The sequence below is a fragment of the Olea europaea genome, chromosome 4 (genome assembly GCF_002742605.1).
Source record: "Olea europaea var. sylvestris chromosome 4, O_europaea_v1, whole genome shotgun sequence".
Taxonomy (NCBI): domain Eukaryota; kingdom Viridiplantae; phylum Streptophyta; class Magnoliopsida; order Lamiales; family Oleaceae; genus Olea; species Olea europaea.
Genome location: NC_036240.1, coordinates 16,320,710 through 16,340,686, shown reverse-complemented (window position 1 = coordinate 16,340,686; position 19,977 = coordinate 16,320,710). Strand labels below are relative to the sequence as shown.

General features: G+C 38.3%; 1 protein-coding gene across 1 annotated transcript; it reads right to left on the bottom strand.

Moving 5' to 3' along the window:
* Positions 1–2,893: 2,893 nt before the first annotated feature.
* LOC111393821 (nudix hydrolase 9) lies at positions 2,894–7,263 on the bottom strand. Its single transcript, XM_023019539.1, has 9 exons — positions 7,113–7,263; positions 6,926–7,000; positions 6,773–6,829; positions 6,322–6,404; positions 5,361–5,419; positions 4,559–4,707; positions 4,073–4,213; positions 3,466–3,624; positions 2,894–3,308 (listed from the first exon to the last, which is right to left on the bottom strand). Exons 1-9 carry the CDS (start codon positions 7,206–7,208, stop codon positions 3,210–3,212), a joined length of 918 nt encoding a protein of 305 aa, XP_022875307.1. The 5' UTR covers positions 7,209–7,263; the 3' UTR covers positions 2,894–3,209.
* Positions 7,264–19,977: the final 12,714 nt, after the last annotated feature.

Here is a 19,977-nt window from a genome sequence, read left to right as displayed (position 1 = left end):
AAGCTGATTTTAAATTTATTAAGAAAATTTTACTTCATTTATTTATTTATTATTATTATTATTATTATTATTATTATTATTATTATTATTATTATTATTTGTTATGCGTTGCTATAAAACATGCATTTTATTTATTCTTGGTCAAAGGTAAAATGTCATCAATGAATTTCAATCGAAATACACAAGTATAGATGCTAGCCATTTTTTTCATAAAAGGTGAACAAATTTTTTATTTTTTGCATAACACAATAAAAATGTCTGTAAGTGAAAAATTAGATGTATTGGATTGGTCATAGGCTAATAGCTAACTAGAACAAAATTTATAATTCGAAATTTAAAAGGAAGAAAAAATACTCTGTAAAAATTAGTGGTGTCAAATGAGTTAAATCGAATTAGTTTTTAGAGAGGTCAAATAACACGAGTTTTTTATGAGTAGCTCACCACATTTCTTTGTGGCCCATCATGTGCCAAGACTAGTCCACAAACCAAATTGAATTTATTATTGCATTAATTTTTTGTTGAATTCAGCATATTAAATAACTATTGACATATAACTTTTTCTCAAGTTGTACTTTTTAATGGACAACTTTATCAACTATCGAGGAAATCAAGAAGGGAAAATTACGTGCAAATCTGGAATTAAAGATCAATATTCAAAAAGAAGGGGATTAAGTTTAACTTTCAATTCTCAAGTGTTAATTACACATTATTATTTTAATATTATATTAAACTAATATTACACCAATAATTCAACCCATCCAATCCCTAACCTTTACCCACCGACACTATATCTTTCTCTCTCTATATGTATCGTTTTCCCCCATCTCTCTCTCACTATAGACTCTTTCTCTCTCTACATGTCTCGTTCTCTCTCTCTCTCTCTCTCTCTCTCTCTCTCTCTCTCTCTCTCTCACTACATACATTTTGTATGTCTATCACCACTCTACTCCGGTAGCCACCCAACTCGACGATAATGTGAGAGCCACTATAGCAACACGCAATGCGCTGTGAGGCGTTCGATGCTCCTCTGATGTTGGACCCGTTCGATGCACCTTTGGCATGACACTACCGCCGACCGTGTCTACCATGCGCGGCGAAGCAACGCCTAAGGGCTCAGTGGTGCTTGCTATACCCACTAAGCCATCTCACCCCCAACCGTCACACTTACTCAACGTCCATGGGCTTAGTGGATCTGAAATTTCCTTCTATCCGCCACTGTGGAGGTTCTTATGGTGTTGCAATCCTCAGCAAAAGTTTCTTTGGTGATTTTGTGGTGATTTTCTGTAGTTTTTGTGGTAATTTTGTTGCATTTTTTTGTTATGGTTTTTGAGGTGCTGGCCATGGTAGTGTGCTGTGGTGGTGGCGGCGGCGGCAACGAGTTTATGGATTTTTTTGGTGGTGTCGTGTCAATGGTGGTGTGGTGTAGCTGGAGATAGAAGAGATGGTGGTGGTGTGCTATGAGTGCTTTGTGCAGTGGTGCTGTGGCGATTTTTCGGGTGTTGTGGTGGTGGTGGTAATTGTGGGAGACAGTGGTCTAGATGCAGTGGTGCTCATGGTAGTGTTGGGGGTGCGATGATTTTCTTATCTATTGTTCTTTGGTGGTGATGGTGGGTTATGACTTGATATTAATTTGGTCACAGACAGTCACTCTGAATATAATTTTGATCATAGTTAGTCACACCGAATACAAATTTGATCACAGTTAATCACATGTATGCGGTGTGTGTAGATTTGTTTGTAGTGACCCTATACAACCAAGTATGTGTTTGTTGTAACTGTTTGTGATCAATTTTGTATTGATTGTGACCCGTTGTGACCAATTTGTATTGATTGTGACCAGTTGTGACTTGAGATTTACATAGTTACAGATGATCACATTAAATACAAATTTAGTCACAAATAGTCACATATGACACATGTATGGTCACAGATGTCACAGGTGCAAATCTGATCATTTATAACGCACCATTACAACCACCACAGTTTTTTGGTAATTTTTCAACAGTGGGGTGTAGAGAGAGATTGTTTTCAAATTTTAGAAATTTTTCTATTGGCAAGTCGGAGCAGTACCTGGAATAGTTATCGGAGTAGGCGCCAAAGTGATCATTGAAGCAATTTGCTGGAGTGGTCTTCAGAGCAATTTGTCGGGGTGATCACCGAAATAGTTGTCGGAGAGACCATCGGAGTGATCGCAGGAGCCGTTGCTGGAGTGGTCACTGGAGATGATAGCCATTTATGGTTGAGGGGTGGAGGAAATGTGGTGTAATGGGGTGATAGGATGAGGTGGATGGCATGGGTGGAAATAATTAATGGATATTATATTATAATTTAATATTTAATAAATTTATTTACCACCTAGTTTTTGAAATATTTGATTGAGTTTGTTATTTATGAAATGTGATCTTTAAAACTATGAGTTATGTGGTCTTCCCAATAAAGAACTCCAACCCAACAAATGAAGGTCGAGGTTCGGACTAGAAATCTTCCACAGTGGTCGATAATTCTCTAGCACGATCGATTATATGCCTCTTTCATTTCCTCAACGTGTGAGGTTGAGGATTGGAAGGTTCCTCGCGAGCAACAAAAGGCATAAACATACTACTAACACAACCATTACGAGGAAAAAAATGTACAGCATGTCCCATTTAGAAAACAGTACTGTTATTCAATTTCTTTGCTATACTGAAATCCTCATCATCTCCTTTCAACGATGACAATTTTGCAGAAAGACTTGAAGAACAAAATGATAGTATTGCAAAATTTACAATTATCTGTTGTCACATCTGGTTGGTTAAGAATGTTTAGGACAGCCTCTTCATATTATATGAGATAGGATCTATATATTCACATGAAACATTCATTATCAGGAGTTACGAGAATTATACACACTAAGTTGAACCAAAAAATTTCATTTATAGATCTGGTGAGCATGAAAAGTGCACAAAATACCAAATTATTCATCCACAGAGGATAGAAAACACTGTTTTCTGGAGATCCAAGTATAGAAATTCTAAACAGATGAGGGCACAAAAATCGACCTAAGAATAAAATTATGCATGCAAATTGTAGGGGTGATGATGCATAACCAAGATGCAACATTATTTTCAGGAAATCGTTATTTGTTAAACAATATTACCAACATAAATGCAGCAACAAAACATTCGTGTAATTTGAGTGATGTCTCTCGATTCAGAAGATATGACGTAGTCTCATCGGGGTATCTCCGCAGCATCTAACATCAACTTATACAGTGCAAATCCTCCTTGGTGACACCCAGGCATTTTAGATTTCATGCCCTCCAATTCAATCTGATAATAACACCAATCAGACGTAATATTTAGTAAACAGTCATGAAGCTGGCTCGAATTTTTCTTTTCTTTGGGCTTTCCAGTATAAAGGAAATAGACATTTCAAAGAATCAGGAGCAGGGTTTATATAAACTCATTAAAAATGCATTACACTGACCACTGACACGGCATAAAGCTTGGTTGATTCGTAGCCATCTTGAGCATTAGTATAAAGCTGTTGAATCTCCTCCGACTGAAGGCCGCATTTAATGGAGAAGAAAGCAGTTGGTCTAACATTCAGCACTCTGCGGGATATGCCAATAAAGACAGGCTTGCCCTGCATTATTATGGAAACTCTCAAAAATTAATCTTATTTTCCTTGAGAAAACATAAGAATGCTTTTTAGATAGATAAAACCCTAGGTAACAATACAGTGATCCACCAGTTATAAGTTTAGCAGACATTTGCACAGACATATAACGAAGTTGAAGGCCAAAATTTGTACGCTGATAGCTTCTTTCCTTTTGTTCAATCAATTTTAGATGACAATTACACTAAGATCTGCTACAAAATAGCGGTGAAACAGTCAATATTTGATATTGAAAACTGATAAAGGTGGATGTAGAAGATAAGGAATACATATGGAGTCATAAAAATGTGAAATAAAATGAGGAGCCCCAAAAGTGAATTAATCAAGGTAAAGGGAATTGTGAGATTTACACGGCCAAATTAAGCCCCAACTCCAAACACTTGAGCAGCCAAATGCCAAATGGATTGCCACTTACCAGGGTAGCAGCAGGAACTCCAATTTCTTCAACTACTTCACGAATGATGCTATCAAACATTTCTTCAGAAACCTTTCCATTGACCATCTGACAGTTCAACTCTCCGTCATTCAGATGGCATGTTATTCCAACTTCTTCGGGCTGCCACAATATGTAACATAGGATCGATAAAGTTAATGAGGATAATTGAATATGGAATTCAGCTTGAAGAGACCTTGATTAAGGACTGGCAACAGCTAATTGCTAAAGAACAAGAAATACAAACGTGAACGGATGGACTGAAAACTGAATTTTAATGACTGCAAACAACTGCCTCTAGGTTGATATGTTGCACCTAACTCCCTTTGCATGAACTCTAAAGAAGAAAATATGCACTATGCAATTAGCTATCAACAAAAATGAGAGAGTTCAAATCCTGTGAGCATGCATTCATTAAGATCTAGAAGACCAAAATTAAGAAATTTTTGTGCTCCATTAATATGTTACCTCTGGATGGCCACCAGGGAAAACAAAGGATCCCGGAAATTCACCGACATTAGTACTTCTTTGCAGCACAAGTATTTTTCTATCAGATGTCTCTACAATTGCACCATTTCCTAGAGGACTAGAGGTGTGTTGACACCATCTACAATCATCTACAGATGAAAAATAAAAAAATTTGTTATTCTTGGACGTTCTTTTATGAGACATTTCCAGGCTATCAACAAATCCATTAGAAACATGAAAATCAAAAAACAATATGATCAATTATACATTTAGACTAGATTCAAGCAGCTATGAAACTGTGCATCACCAGGAAATTTAAACATAGCTTCTAGTATGGAAATAGCAATCTCTGTCATTTCAGTCATTTACTTGCCAGGATAGCTCACGTGAATTTGCAATCCAGAACATAGAAAAAAGAAGCAGGAACAATTGCTTCACAGTGTAACTAAAAGGAAAGAAACATAATATTAAAATATGCAGGACTAACTATTTGCTTTATGAACTATTTTCCTTTCCAAATCATTCGTTTTATGTTTTTATTCTAGCAACTGAAAAGCATAGAAGCAAATGCTTCAACCATTTCAAGTATATTAAGTCAGATCTTGGCATTAACCCTTCGGAGATCTCTCTGCATTGACTATGCCGAAGATATTTTTATCTTTCTTTTCTTTTCATTTATTTTTTCTGCATGTTGAGGGGTGGGAGGAGGAATAAACCAGACACAGTCTCTTCTTTTTTTTTTTTTTTTTTTTAACCGACATTTGGTTCATGTTGCAAAGATAAGCGGACTACAGAAATTTACCTTCAGATGGAAAAAGAAATCTTTCCCACAAAGGGTTCAAGTTTGTTCCAACAAATGTCCTGAGCACGAAACAGCAAGGTTAAGAAAATTATGCATGCACATATAATTCTTTATTCTGATACCTTTCACTTTTTTTTTGCAGCGGGTGGGTGGTGTGTGGTGGTAAATTATTTGTGGAACTCAATTTGACAAAGAAAGTAGCACGAATAGTTGTCCAATAAAGATCATGCTGAAAGTCTCGAAGACCCAACAAGAAAACCACATTAATTAGACTATATCTTCTGACTAGTAATATTCATAATTCTTAATATCTGCTTTTGGGTTTTAAATCAATTTTTTGACAGTGACTGACATAAAACTTCTTGTGCTCTGCATTATTAATTGATTTCTCGCAACAGAATAATTACTCTTGTGGTGTATAAGTTGTAAAGAGCAAAAATTCTTGCAGCCAAACCTTTTATTTGTCCAGAAAAAATAAATTGCCGTCCGTTCTCGTGACCATGTGATGATTTTACTAAGCTTTCATACCAAAATCAAATTAACGGATGCAGGGTCATTATTGATAAACTAGTATGCAGGGTCATTACAAATTAATGGATGCTTTCCACTGTAGTCAGAAGTGTGAAGAACACTGGATAAACATAAAGAAATTCAATCTGAATTTCCAAGAGTTTCAACAGATAGAATATTTCAGATTCGTATTTCAATTTTCTACCAAAAAAAAAAAAAAAAATAGTGCTCTTTCAATGACATATCATTTATGTGAACGTAAGTGTTGGAATGATATAGCTACATTGCTAATTTAGCAGTGAATATCCTACACCAGTTAATGAGTCCAGTCAATACAATAACAAATCATTCAACTTTGGCCAAAATCTCAAGAGGAACTGTTCAGAACTAAGCAATATAGAGCACCAAAACATAGTAACAGTTACATGTGAGTGAAGAGAGGAGAGAGAACCTATAATCTGTGAGACCAAGGTGAAGGCAAACATGAGTCTCTTGAAAGGAATCATTGCCACCACTAAGGATGTATCCTCCATACTGTCAAGTTATCGATTGAATAAATAAATAATAATACAAAATTTAACCACTGAACCATATGAAATGCCATTCACACAAATATCTCAATTTAGTACATCTTGTTTAATGAGTGAATAAAGGAATCAAATCCCAAAGTCTACCAAATCTGAAGGGATTTTTTTTTTTTTTTTTCTTTTTTAAACACTCCAGTACACGCTCAATTAGACACTGCATTATGTATATGCACAAAAACATATCCGTTTCACAATTGTACCTTGCTTACTGGGAAAACATCGTAGCCGCAAAGAATTCCGGGACTGACGACCAGACTCACATTGCACAAAAGCAGTGAATGAATTATCACAGTGATTTTGAAAGAGTATCCTTACCCTAAACTTTAGTCCATTGAAGAGAGAGGAATTTTGTTGAACTCTCCCATCCCATATCTGACCAAATCAATAATCTCAATCAAAAATCACATAAAACTGATACAATATACCACAGTTGAGCAGGAAAAGTGAACTCAAGAAATCAAATTTAACCTCGGAAATGGAATTTTCCAAACTGATATCCGGATGAGGAATCCGATCATATGATTGATCAAAAACTACAGATACCTGATATTTATTACAAAAAGGAATGAAAGTGCAATAAGTTATTAAGCAATGAATCAAATTTTGCCCGATACATAAAACTACAGTATACTTTAGATTAACAAGCGGAGCTTACCTGGGATGGAGAGAGGCCAGAGGGACATGAAAGAAGAAGCTTAAATGCGGGGAGATCGTGACCGTTGGTTCCATAACATTCCTCCATTTTCGCCATCGCCGCCAAATTAGTGCACTCTTCCGCTGGAGCGTTTTATGACTTGTCAAGCTTTTCAGGTGGACGCTTTTGACACTTTTTTAAAGGTTGAACCCAACGTTGCGGGCCCATCATCTCGTTCCTTGAGTTTTGTTGCGAGGGAGGCGAATCGCGAGACATTTTTCTGCAGGTCAGGAAACAAGAGCTATTTGTATATTGCGCCTATAAAAAATTTTATTTTATGTTTTAGGAATCGAACTTTCACCCGACGATTGCCAGTAAGGCCTAAAACTTTTGACACTTTTTTATGTTGACTGACTTGGAGAATAGGTGTGCTAAATTTGATTTAAATTCTGATTTAGAATCTTTAAATTGATCGGAAATCATTTTAAAGGAGAAATGCTTTTTCGACAGAAAAATATCTTTCTGAGATTCACAAGAGGTAAAAGCTATCAATCCAGTTGTACTAAAAAAAAATTATATCTTCCCATTAAAGCAGAATTTATATTTAAAAATCTAGAATTTAAACGAGAATGTAAAAATTGATATTGTACACTCAACTTCACACCACCGTTAGAGTTGCTACTAGAGAAAGTTATATTCAAAAATACTATTACAATTGATAAGCAACATGAACATAGTATTGGTGAATCTATTAGTGATGACAAAAAAATTCGTCCTGCCTCGAATGGCTTAGCTGAGCGAGCGGGGAGCTTCATCGTGGCGTGGGGTGGGGCGAGGATGCCCCATCCCAACCCCGTCCCGTGAAAGAAAAATTAAAAATAATTTTATTTCTAAACAATTCACCTGTTAAAAATTCATTTTGAATTTGTATTTTATTCTTTAATAATAACATAACTCGAAACTTTGAAAATGTAAAATAAAAAAAATTAAACAGGGCAAAAAGTTGCTCGGCCCCGCCCCGCCCCCGTTGCCATCGCTAGAATCTATGGTGGACAGACAACTTAAAGAGGATTATTTTCGGTAGAAGTTTAGATTCGTGGAGCTACCGAAAAATGGATAATCTTTAATGGTCTTGAAGAGGACAGGAATGCAACATTCAATTGTATATTACATTACTTGTCGATAAGTGTAATTCATGCCCTCATCTCGACTTCTCACCATGGTATTTTTGTTAGTATTTCGAGAAGTGTCAGTTTATATTGGATTTATTTTACTTTTGTATAGAAAGATAAAATCTTGACTTGGAGTATATTGTGGTGAAGGACAGAAAGAACGGTGATAAAATGGCAATTTATGTTCAAAGTTTCGAATCTAAAAGAACGAAGTTGTAATTGACGGAAAAGATGAAAATTTGGCTAAGTACAAAATTGGGTGAACAAGTAGTTTTCTCTAGAGCAAGATTTTCATTTGCTTGATTGTTATGGTTACTTTGTGCACGATTTTTAAACCCTAAAGTCATGTCCATATATACATGGATTCATGGAAGAATTTGGAGGCAAAAAATCCACAAATTCTCTTGAAGATTACATCAATTCCGGAATTTCTTAGGTTGAAAGCAAGAAGATAATTCAAGTTTGCTCGATGAGATTCAAGAGTTCAAACTTTGTCTTTTATTGTTATTCATTTATTTAATTTCTAGATGATGTTTTTACATTCTAATATGAGTTTTTATAACTCAATTGTGCACGGCTATAAGTTTTTTATACTCGTATGACAATGAAACCATATTTTTCAGTTGATTGCTATTTATTTAAACGCTTACAATACAAACACTTAATCACCATTAGAATCGACTTGTGATTTTTTATTTAGATTAAGAGTCTAAATATAAGTAATAATACATTAGCACAATAATTATAGAATATGAGATAGAGATATACCAACATACTTAGCATTAAATATTTTTGTTTTTCGTGCAATTACATAAATTGATTTCAAAAATGTTGTAGAAAGGCATGTCAGATTGGATTACTTTACTTAAACATTGAGGCTGCCCCCGAGGGACTATTATCGTTTCCAAATGAAGAAATTATGCCACATACCTATTTTGAAGTAAATATTTAGATTATACTTGTCAACTTATTTTTTACTATAAATACTATTTTTTATAGTAAAAAGGAAATGTTAAAAGTTAAACAAATAATACAAGTATCTGTTGACACATAAAAATTCAGCCCAAATCGAACGGTCCAAGAAATGAAATCCAATTGGAAGATCCCCAAATCAGATAGCCCAAAGAACGAAACTCAATCAAACAATTCAAGATGAAGGCCCAAGAACGCGGTAACGCAATCGCCCAAGTTTGCAAGTCGCCTAGAATTTGAGCGAATGGAGTGCCATGCAGTCGCCCAGAGTTGTTACTCTATTCTTGTCCAAACTTTCAAATCGCTCAAGGTCTTAACAAACATAAAGCGTTGTGGTTATCAAGAAATGCAGTTATCAAAGCAGTTATTAAAGCAGTCATATCACGTTCCACGATTCAAGGAATTCAATCGAAAACGGTTGAACGACGAAGAGTAATGTCAGCAGTTAAAAGAAGGCAGTTTTCATGACAAGCTGGCCATTATGAGGAAAGTGGTCAGTTGCAGAACGATCAAGCAGTTTTTAGACCGTTGATCACAAAAAAGATCATCCATGGAGTATAAAAGAGAGAAAAGACATAGAGCAAAGTACCGAATCAAAAACTCTCGAACAGAGAACATGTAATTTTAATTTCCTTAGTTTCAGACTTAAACACTTTTTTTAGTAACTCGTGTGCTTGTGCCCCTTGGAGGCATTTTGTTTTTTATTTCCAATTGTAAAGTCATCGCCAATAAAAGAACACCCCTTTTTGGGACTTTGTCTCAAGAGGTTTGTCCCTTACACAATCGTCTGATCCCTTTTAATTGTTTGCGACTAACCCGCGCGAAACAATTTGGCACGCATGGTGGGACAGTGGTGTTTGGTGTTGAAAGTACAAAAGGTGAAACAATATGCCTCAGAGATCCGATAAGGAAGCAGCAAGTCAGGGAGGAGTCCAGTCTGTGATCGAGCGATATGAGGAGCAGCATGTCTCTCCACGAACAGATGGACAGAATCAGAGCAATAACAGTCGTTACGAACCAATGACGGAGTTGAGTCCTCGAACCATGCGTGCATTACTTGGAGAACTCACACAAGACGTTGTTGAACAGGTAAATCTCCAAAGTATTCATAATATGGGAAGATTTACCCAAAATGGGAATGCACATTATGACAACATGGCCAAACAACTAAATACTTTGAACGAAACAATGAATAAGTTAGTAGGCCAAATATGTCAACCGGTTATACCTCTTGCAAATCACTTTCAAATTAGGACAATTGTGGGACATAATCCCTCAGTCCTAAATCCGAATCAAGGGGTAGAACCCCTTTCTGGTCCCTCTACTTCAAACCAAGGGGGTACTGTAGCACCAAATCAGAACAATGGTAGTGGTACGCCTAACTTGGGGGTAATCCAAACATAAGAGATAATGTCCTAAACAATGGATAGCACACACCACGTGTTAATGAGGGACTAGATGTTCAGGCTAATGGTAATGGCCCTAATTATGATAATTTTGTTGCCAATCAAGGACCAAACATCAGGCCTCATGCAAATCAACCGGTTAATCAGCCTATAGGAATTCCATATGATCCCAACGTCATGTTGAGGAATCAGATTATGGAAATCGTACAGGATCAGATGGCTTTTGGGGTGCGTCCCATCATTAGGCCGACGTACACAAAGCCATATCCTGATTGGGTAGACCAAGCATATCCATGGCCTAGAGGGTACAAAGTGCCTGAATTCTCACTGTTTACCGGTTTATGAGAGGTGTCTACTCTAGAACACATAGGGCGATTCACATTGCAAAGTGGTGATGTAACCGATTACCATAAAATGAGGCTTTTCCCTAGTTCGTTAACAGGAGTAGCTTTCTCCTAGTTCATCAACTTGCCAGCGAACTTTATTCAAACATGGCAACAATTGGAACAGTTATTTCACGCTCAATTTTATAAAACTAAGTCTGAAATCACTTTGGCTGATTTGGCGAATCTACGTCAAATGTCAAACGAATGGGCAGAAAGTTTTTTCCAAAGGTTCAAGACAGCAAGAAGCAAGTGTTTTGTACCTCTACCCGAAAAAGAATTTGTCAAAATCGCTCAGGGCTGCTTGAGCTTTGATTTAAAGAAGAAATTCCAGGATAAGGAATTTCCTGACCTTTTTCAGTTGAGTGCGAATGTGATTAGGTATGAACGACTGATAAGAGAGGAAGAACAGATGAAAAATTCTAGTAAAGGGACTTAATACAAAGACCCAAATTTTGATGTTCATACCATCAGTGACGAGTCATACGACCAGGCTGAAATGTGTTTGGCCGAATTGGTCAAAGGAGATACATATAATTGTCCCATAATGGTCAAACCTAGACCATTGGGCAAAAATGAGCCCATAAAAGATGGAAACATAAAGGCTAGAACGTTCTCGTTCGATGTAACCAAAGCTGACCCTATATTTGATAAATTATATAGGGATAAGCAGATAAAGTTGAGCGATAAGCACAAATTGCCAAACCCTGAACAAATTAAGGGTAAAAAATATTGTAAGTGGCATAATGCATGTTCACATTTGACTAACAATTGCTTGGTTTTTAGCCATGTATTGCAGGATGCTATTGAATCAGAACGAATTACGTTCGACGATAAGAAAAAGATGGCAGTGGATGAAAATTCTTTTCCACAGCCACTTGGAGTGAACATAAAACAAGTTGCCCAAATTCAAGTTGGTCGTAGATGATGGAGAAGAGGATCCTAGACCACATCTCAGTGTATTTGAACGAATCAAGGGGAAAGAACCAAAAAAGGACGAAGACGTCCTGTGTGCAAGATGTAAAAGAGAAATAAATGGCAATACGGAGAAACCAGGGATATGGCAGCATCCCCATCGTCCTACCTTCTTCCCAAACACTCAGCCTGGTAGAGGGCGAGGTACATCATTCTATAGAGGACCGCCTTTTGAGAGGCAGTTCAGGCCAGCAGATAATGGAAGAACATTAAGGCCGCAACCTCGCCGGCCAAATGTATGGCATTCATTCCAGTAAAATGCAGGAAGGGCAATACCCTTCGATGAGATGACTAGAACCCAACAAAGGCGTTTCCAACGAAACTAAGGACGGATGATGAGGCAGCAACAGGGAGTGCCACATCCTAAAGCGCCTAAACTACTCAAGGTAGCCAATCAAAATGTCCTCAAAGATAGTGAAGAGACCGGTACAGATGAATCAATGAAGGAACTGCCAGAAACTTCTTCTGAGAGATCAAAGTTTGAGCGGGACAGAAGGGATGGAGAAGATCCAGATCAGCCCCTTACCATTCAGTTCGGTACGTTACCTCCTGTCGTGGTCAATAATTACTTACTGGCCAATGAATTCAAGAATAAAGAAAAAGAAGAAGAGAGGGAGGACAATGAAGGAGAAGCTTGCGTGCTGCTATGTGAAGAAGGCCAGACTTCTAGAGAGGCCTACAACGATGAAAAGGACGATGGGATAATAGACATTGAAAAAGAAATCGACCTAGAAGCAGAAGGAAGAAAGAGAGGAGTATCGCGCAATATTCTGTTGAAGCAACTACATCAAGAGGGAGTTCGCGAAGTAGACTTGTTGGGAGAACCATCTGGGCGTCCTTTCGATTTCTACGTACTGTACGGGATACCCAAAAGGAAGAAGAGAGTGCCTCGCTCTGAAAAATATGGGTCACCTCCAAGAATAATGCCCCCTCCCACAGGTTGGGTAATTGATGAGGAAGTATTAGAAAAAAGTAAGAAGGAAGTTCAGGAGACAGAGGATCAGCGCGATATACTACACGTCGACTTATCACAGGGGGATAATTTGATAGAAAACAAACAGGAAGTAGAAATAGAGACTGCCGAAAAAGTTATTTTTAAACGGCCAGCCATGAAATTGACTAAACACTTGAGACCATTATATGTTAAAGCTCTAGTTAACGGTGTCCCAGTGGCAAAAGTGCTTGTCGACAATAGAGCAGCTATAAACACCATTCCATCTAGGATGATGAGGAAGTTCGCAAAGACAGAGGGTGACATGATTCCTACAGAAGTCATCCTCACGAGCTTCAATGGAGGAGCAACTTCAGCTAAGGGAGTTATACCATTGGACATAACTATAGGGACGACTACTAGGACCACTGTCTTCTTTGTAATAGATGGTCCTACTAGTTACAATGTGCTACTAGGAAGAGATTGGATACACGGAAGTCGTTGTATACCCTCATCGCTCCATCAATGCCTGATCTTTTGGAATAACAAAGGCGAAGCAGAGGTGGTACAGGCCGATCATAGGCCTTTTGTCGCAGAAGCAAACTCGGTGGAAAAGTTCATGTACGAAGGAAACTATAGACCTGTCAGGGTGGTACAAAATGGGGAAGAAACTCAAGTTGTCGCGCAAAGAGAAGAGCCATTTTCAGTGGACGCACTCACTAAAATGTTCAGACAGATGAGGCCAAATATAGTGGCCCTGGAAGAGTCAGTAATTGGCAAAAGAATAATCAAGGAGTCTTGAATGAATTCTAAGTTACGAAAGCAAATGGCCGACATTCAGGCCTTCAAAGCCAGACTGATGGCTTTCAATAAGGAATGCAATGACAAGGCGAAAGAAGAGACAGCCCTAAAAGCGCTGAAGGACAAGTTGGCAGTATTCGAGTTAGAACAAAGCATTGGCCGAGAAGTCAACAAGGTGGACTGTTTAGAAGAAGAAGTACTTACAAGGGAACTGGACAATGAAGTAATGCGGATCGTCAAACCTGGATACACTCAAGCACAAGATCCTCTGATCAAAGTAAACATTGGCAATGAAGGAGAAGATCGTCCAACATTCATCAGCCAGATACTCGATCAAGAGGTTAGTAATAAATTAATCGCTTTGCTAAAAGAGTACAAAGATTGTTTTGCTTGGGAATATGAACAAATGCCTGGTTTAGATAGAGACTTGGTGGAACATAGGTTACCAACTAAGCCTAACTTTAAACCTCATAGGCAGCCTCCTAGACGTTTTGCTCCCAATGTACTCTCTGAAATCAAGAAAGAAATAGAGCGATTATTGAAAGCAGGTTTTATAAAAATAGCCAGATATGTCGAATGGTTGTCCAATATCATGCCAGTACTAAAAAGAATAGTAAACTAAGGGTGTGTATAGACTTTAGGAATTTAAACATAGCTACACCCAAAGATGAGTATCCAATGCCCACGGTGGATTCTTTAGTAGACTCGACTGCCGAACATGTCATGTATTCTTTCATGGATGGGTATTCAGGATACAATCAAATTTATATAGCTGAAGAAGACATACACAAAACTGCCTTTAGATGCCCTGGGTCTTTAGGATGTTTTGAATTGGTGGTTATGCCTTTTGGCCTAAAAAATGCAGGGGCAACTTGTCAACGGGCAATGAATTTAATCTTTCATGATATGATAGGCAAGTTTGTTGAAGTGTATGTAGATGACATAGTAGTCAAGTCCATTAAAGAAGATGACCATTTCGAACAGTTAAGATGTTCGTTTGAGCGAATGAAGCAATATAAGTTAAAGTTGAATCCCTTGAAGTGTGCATTTGGCGTTAATGCAGGGAATTTTCTTGGTTTCTTAGTACACAAGAGAGGGATTGAACTTGATAAAAATAAAGCGAAGGCTATTTTAGAGGCCAAACCACCTAGCAACAAAAAAGAATTGCGAAGATTTCTAGGCCAAGTAAACTTTTTAAGACGCTTTATTTCTAACTGTGCAGGGCGAACTAAAATCTTTTCGCCGCTCTTAAAGCTGAAAAATCAGGACGAATTCGTCTGGAAAGAAGAACATCAAAAGGCTTTCGAAAGCCTAAAGACATATTTATCAAGTCCACCAATGTTGATGTCACCAATCTAAGGACAGCCAATGAAAGTGTACGTATCGGTTGAAAAAGAATCAATAGCTGAAATGGTCGCTCAGGAAGACCAATTTGGTGAAGAAAGGGCAATTTACTACTTAAGTAGACAGTTAACGAAATGTGAATGTAATTACTCTGCTATCGAAAAATTATGTTTTGCATTATATTTCGCATGTACAAAATTAAGGGCTTATTTACGGCCCGTAACCGTTTATTTAATTTCTAAAGTAAATTTAGTTAAGTATATGTTCTCGCGCCATATTTTACACCAGAGGGTAGGCCTTTGGACGCTGGCTTTATTAGAATTCGAGATACAATATATACCTCAAAAGGTAGTCAAAAATCAGGCTTTGGCTAATTTTCTAGCCGATCATCCATGCCTTGACATGCCTGAAGAAATTGAACTAGAAATCAATTCGTTCGAGTTAAAACCTTGGGTGTTGTATTTCGATGGGTCAAAAACCTCTAAAGGTGCAGGAGTAGGAGTAGCATTAATTAATCCTTTAGGGATTTGCTACAAGTTTGCATTCACTTTAGACAGAATGTGCACCAACAATCAGGTCGAATATGAAACCTTAATTGTAGGCCTAGAACTAATGATAGATATGGGAGTAAGAAATGTGATTGTTAGGGGCGATTCTCAATTGGCAATCCACCAATTGATTGGTGATTTTAAATGCCAAAGTGATTCCATTATAAGTCAATATGAGATCGCTCAAGAGTTGTTGAAGGAATTCGACCAAGTAGAACTTCAATGCGTTAATAGGATATATAATGACTTGGCAAATTAGTTAGCCCAAATGGCCTCAGGATACTCAAAGGTTTTGAATTGGAAGCCTACTTGTAAGTATGGAATCATATTGCCCGTGACTCAAAGAAGGGCGAGAAAGATTGAACTTCACTGCATACAAGATGGAGATGCAATGGATTGGAGAACAGATATTAAAAGGTTCCTTAAGGAACCTAATGTAGGGATTAGTAGGAGAATAAAGCTGTGTTTGCTGAACTATACACTAATAGATGAAGAGTTGTTTAAGAAACGCTCTGATGGTGTATTACTAAAGTGTGTAAGTTTGCAAGAAGTCAAGACGATCATGGCTGAGGTGCACAAAGGGATATGTGGAGCTCATCAAGTTAGCCAAAGGATGAGATGGTTAATTATTAGGAGTGGATATTTTTGACCAAAGATGGGAGAATTATGCGTTCAGTATGCAAAGAGTTGTTTAGCATGCCAAAAGCATGGTCCAATACAAAGGGCGCCAGCGCGAGAGATGGCACCTATTATTAAACCTTGACCGTTCAAGGGTTGGGCGATAGACTTGATAGGGAAGATTTATCCCCCATCGTCCAAGCAACATACTTTTGTTATAGTTGCAACCGACTATTTCATCAAATGGGTAGAGGCGGTACCTTTGAAAAAGATCACCCAGGAGAACGTTATAGAGTTTATCCGTGATCACATCATTTATAGGTTTGAAATTTCACAAACGTTGATGGTAGATCACGGAACATCTTTGAATGGGGATCAAGTGAACAAATTTTTGAGCGAGTTTGGGGTTAAATTAGTAAACTCCATACCATACTACGCTCAATCCAACGGACAAGCGGAATCTTCTAATAAGATTCTAAAAAATATCATCAGAAAGATGATAGATGAAAATGCCAGAAATTGGCACGAATGTCTGAACAAGGCCGTATGGGCTTATAGAACATCACCTCGGTCAAGTACCAAAGTTACTCCTTTCCAACTTGTTTATGGACAGGAGGCCGTTTTCCCTATAGAAATCAACGTGCAATCAATTAGAGTGTGCTTGCAACATAAGTTGAATGATGATGAGTATGCCGAATCACTAGTTCAAAATTTATTGGGGTTAGACGAATTAAAGTTGAACGTTTTAGATAGATTGCAAGTTCAAAAACAAAGAATGGCTAAGTTTTATAATAAAAAAGTCATAGTCAAGTCGTTCAGTCTGGGTGAACTAGTTTGGAAGACGATACTCCCTTTGGATAGCAAGGATCCAAAGTATGGGAAGTGGTCGCCCAATTGGGAAGGACCATACAAAATAAACAGTGTGTTACCCAATGGAGCATATCACTTGGAAGATTTAGATGGCAACAAGCACGTGAGATTCATTAACGGCAATTATTTGAAAAAATATGTTCCTTCTTTATGGGAATGTGAACAGATAAAAGCATAATCAAAATATGTTGAACGATTAAGGATAACAAGGTCAGAGCGAAATACGTTCAAATAAAATCCTTTATTATCAAACATTCATTACAAAGATGCGAAAATACAAATGATGGATGCTCTACAAACTACAATCAAAAGTAAGCTAATCTCCCGGTTGATCGCTGAGTAAGAGGGTGGACTAGCCTCACACCGCCTTCCTAAATGCGTCGCTGCAACGGTGAGATCGCCGAGTAAGAGGGTGGACTGGCCTCACCACCTTCCTAAATACATCGCTGCAATGGCGGGCAAAGAGGCTGAGAAGCACTCTCAGCAAGCAAACTGAGAAGCACTCTCAACAAGTAATGTGGTCCGCAAGCATCCCAAAAATTGTCTTCTATCATCGACTCCTTGTAAAGGACAAAGAGACGATGTGAAGAACTTCGATGGTAAAAACTTTGCTGCTAGCCAAAAAATATTTTCTATACCTCCCACATCAAAGGTGACATCAAGGCAAATAGTAAAATGGGCGGACTAAATAATCCATTTTTATAGAAAGACGAAGGTTTCGGATCGGATTGATTGTCAGAGTGCCAAACAATGGCAGCAAATTGGTTTCGAAGAAGAAAATGAAGATGAAGATGGAAGATAGAAAATGCGAAGTATACGTGCATTTATAGGGGGTGGAGATGAAGAGATAGAATATGAGCAGCCACATTCTGCCTAGTAAATGGAATTAAATAGCCCAAAGTCTTGGGAAAAGTGGTGGAAATATCAAAAGAAAATGGGCAAGATTTTTAGCACAAAGCAGTTAAATGTTTGAAGAATTGACGACTAAAAAACAAACGTCAAATAAATGCACAAGAAGTTAATATATATGTTCATTAATGATGAACAAAGTTACGAAGGGAAAATCAAATTACAAAAAAAAAGGCATCATATGTCTTAATTACAGTCCACCCCACACTGAACGAATTCGTTCCCTAAGTTTTTCCTAATCCTCGTTCTGCCGAGAGGAAGTGATGTTCAATTCGGCCACGACATCATCATCAACTTCCAACTTCTTGTACTGCTCGACCAAGAACTTAGTTCGCTAAATTCCTTGGGAGGCGTTGCGCTTTTTAGCAGCCATTCTCACCTTGCAGTCATCCATTTTGGCTTGAAGTTCCTTCATCTGAGCAGCCAAATTAACCATCAAAGAGTCTTCAATCATGACTTCGGAAGAGATTTCTTTCAACTCGTCCTTAGCCTTGTTGATCTCCATACGCAAAGACTCTTTCTCAGATACGGCTCGAAGATATTGAGTACTTTTGGCCTTTAGTTCAGCATTTTTGGCCAGCAAAGAAAGGACCTCGGAGTGGATAACCTTCAACGTCGCTTTTAAATCGGCAGAAAGATCGAGCGACAGAAGCGTCAGTGCTTGCTCCAACTTCGCATTCAAATGCTCAAGTTTATCCTTGTGTCTGGCAGCACTAGCCCTACCAATGTCCATATCCATGAAGGACACGTACTCAAATATCGACCGCTTGAGGAACTTCAAAACTTCCTCTGAGGAAGTAGCAGGACGATCAGATGGAGCAGGGCGAGACGTCTTGACTTGCCCCCAGGAAGTGAACAAGTCTTGGATAGAACGCACTATCTTGTCAGCATCCTGCAAAGAAAATTGCCAATATTAAAGATTCTCACTACAACGAGCAAGATAGAAATAAAAGTGAAGCAAAGATTACCTCATCAACAATCGTGGAAGATGGCATGTCCTCAGCCAAGTCTGCCACCAATGACTCCTCCATTCGTGAGGACTTCCCCTTGTCTGGGCGAGAAGATGTTGCCACAACGGGCAGACTCATAGGAGTATCTGCAAAAATCAAGAGCAACAAATCAGAAACCAATAGCACAAGCAAAGGTAAGGCATCAAAAAACTGAATTACCTTCTGCTTCGATGTTTGGGGGGTTGATGCTCTGGGAAGAAGGTGGCTCATCCATGGGTTGTGATGAGGATTCTGGGACTGAAGATGTCTCTTTAAGCATAGTCCCCTCATCAACCAGTTTGGATAAAGCAGTCTCAGCGGAGGATGATGGAGCAGGAGCTGTCGATGCCAAAACCTTTGAAGGAGAGGCTGAACTTTTCTGAGAAGTCCAAAAAATCATCAGCACACAGAAAAGTTTCAAGTATGGAAAAGTATGATTGTGAGTAAACCAATTTAATTACTTTCCTCCTGACGATAAGAGGGGTATCATCATCATCATCAACATCAACATCATCATCATCCTCCAGAATGGGAGATACTGAGGCTGGCCGTTTGCGGCTTGGGGCACTCTTGGCTGTAGTAGGCTTGGCAGGGAGAGAAGAAAATGGACGAGCAGACTGTTTAGCGCGACGAGGAGGAGAAGAACTCCGGATGGACAAAGGAGTGACTAAAACAGGAGGAGGGGAAGAAATGCTCGGCTGGTCTAGTGAATGAAAGGCACGATTGGCATCAGTCGCAAATAATCTGTGCGTCACTGACGGCCAGAGCTGTTCAAAAAGAGGGTGAATGGCGTGGCTAGAATTGAAGGGGGCTAATGAAAAATAGCTGGTTAAAAGAAGATTGCGAGCATTTATAGCCTCTGCCTCCGCCTTATTAATAGTATGAAAACGGTCAATTAAGTTCCTTGAATAGCAAGGAGGAACATGCCAAGTTTAGCCGAAACCAAGCTGGCGAACAAAAAATTGGGG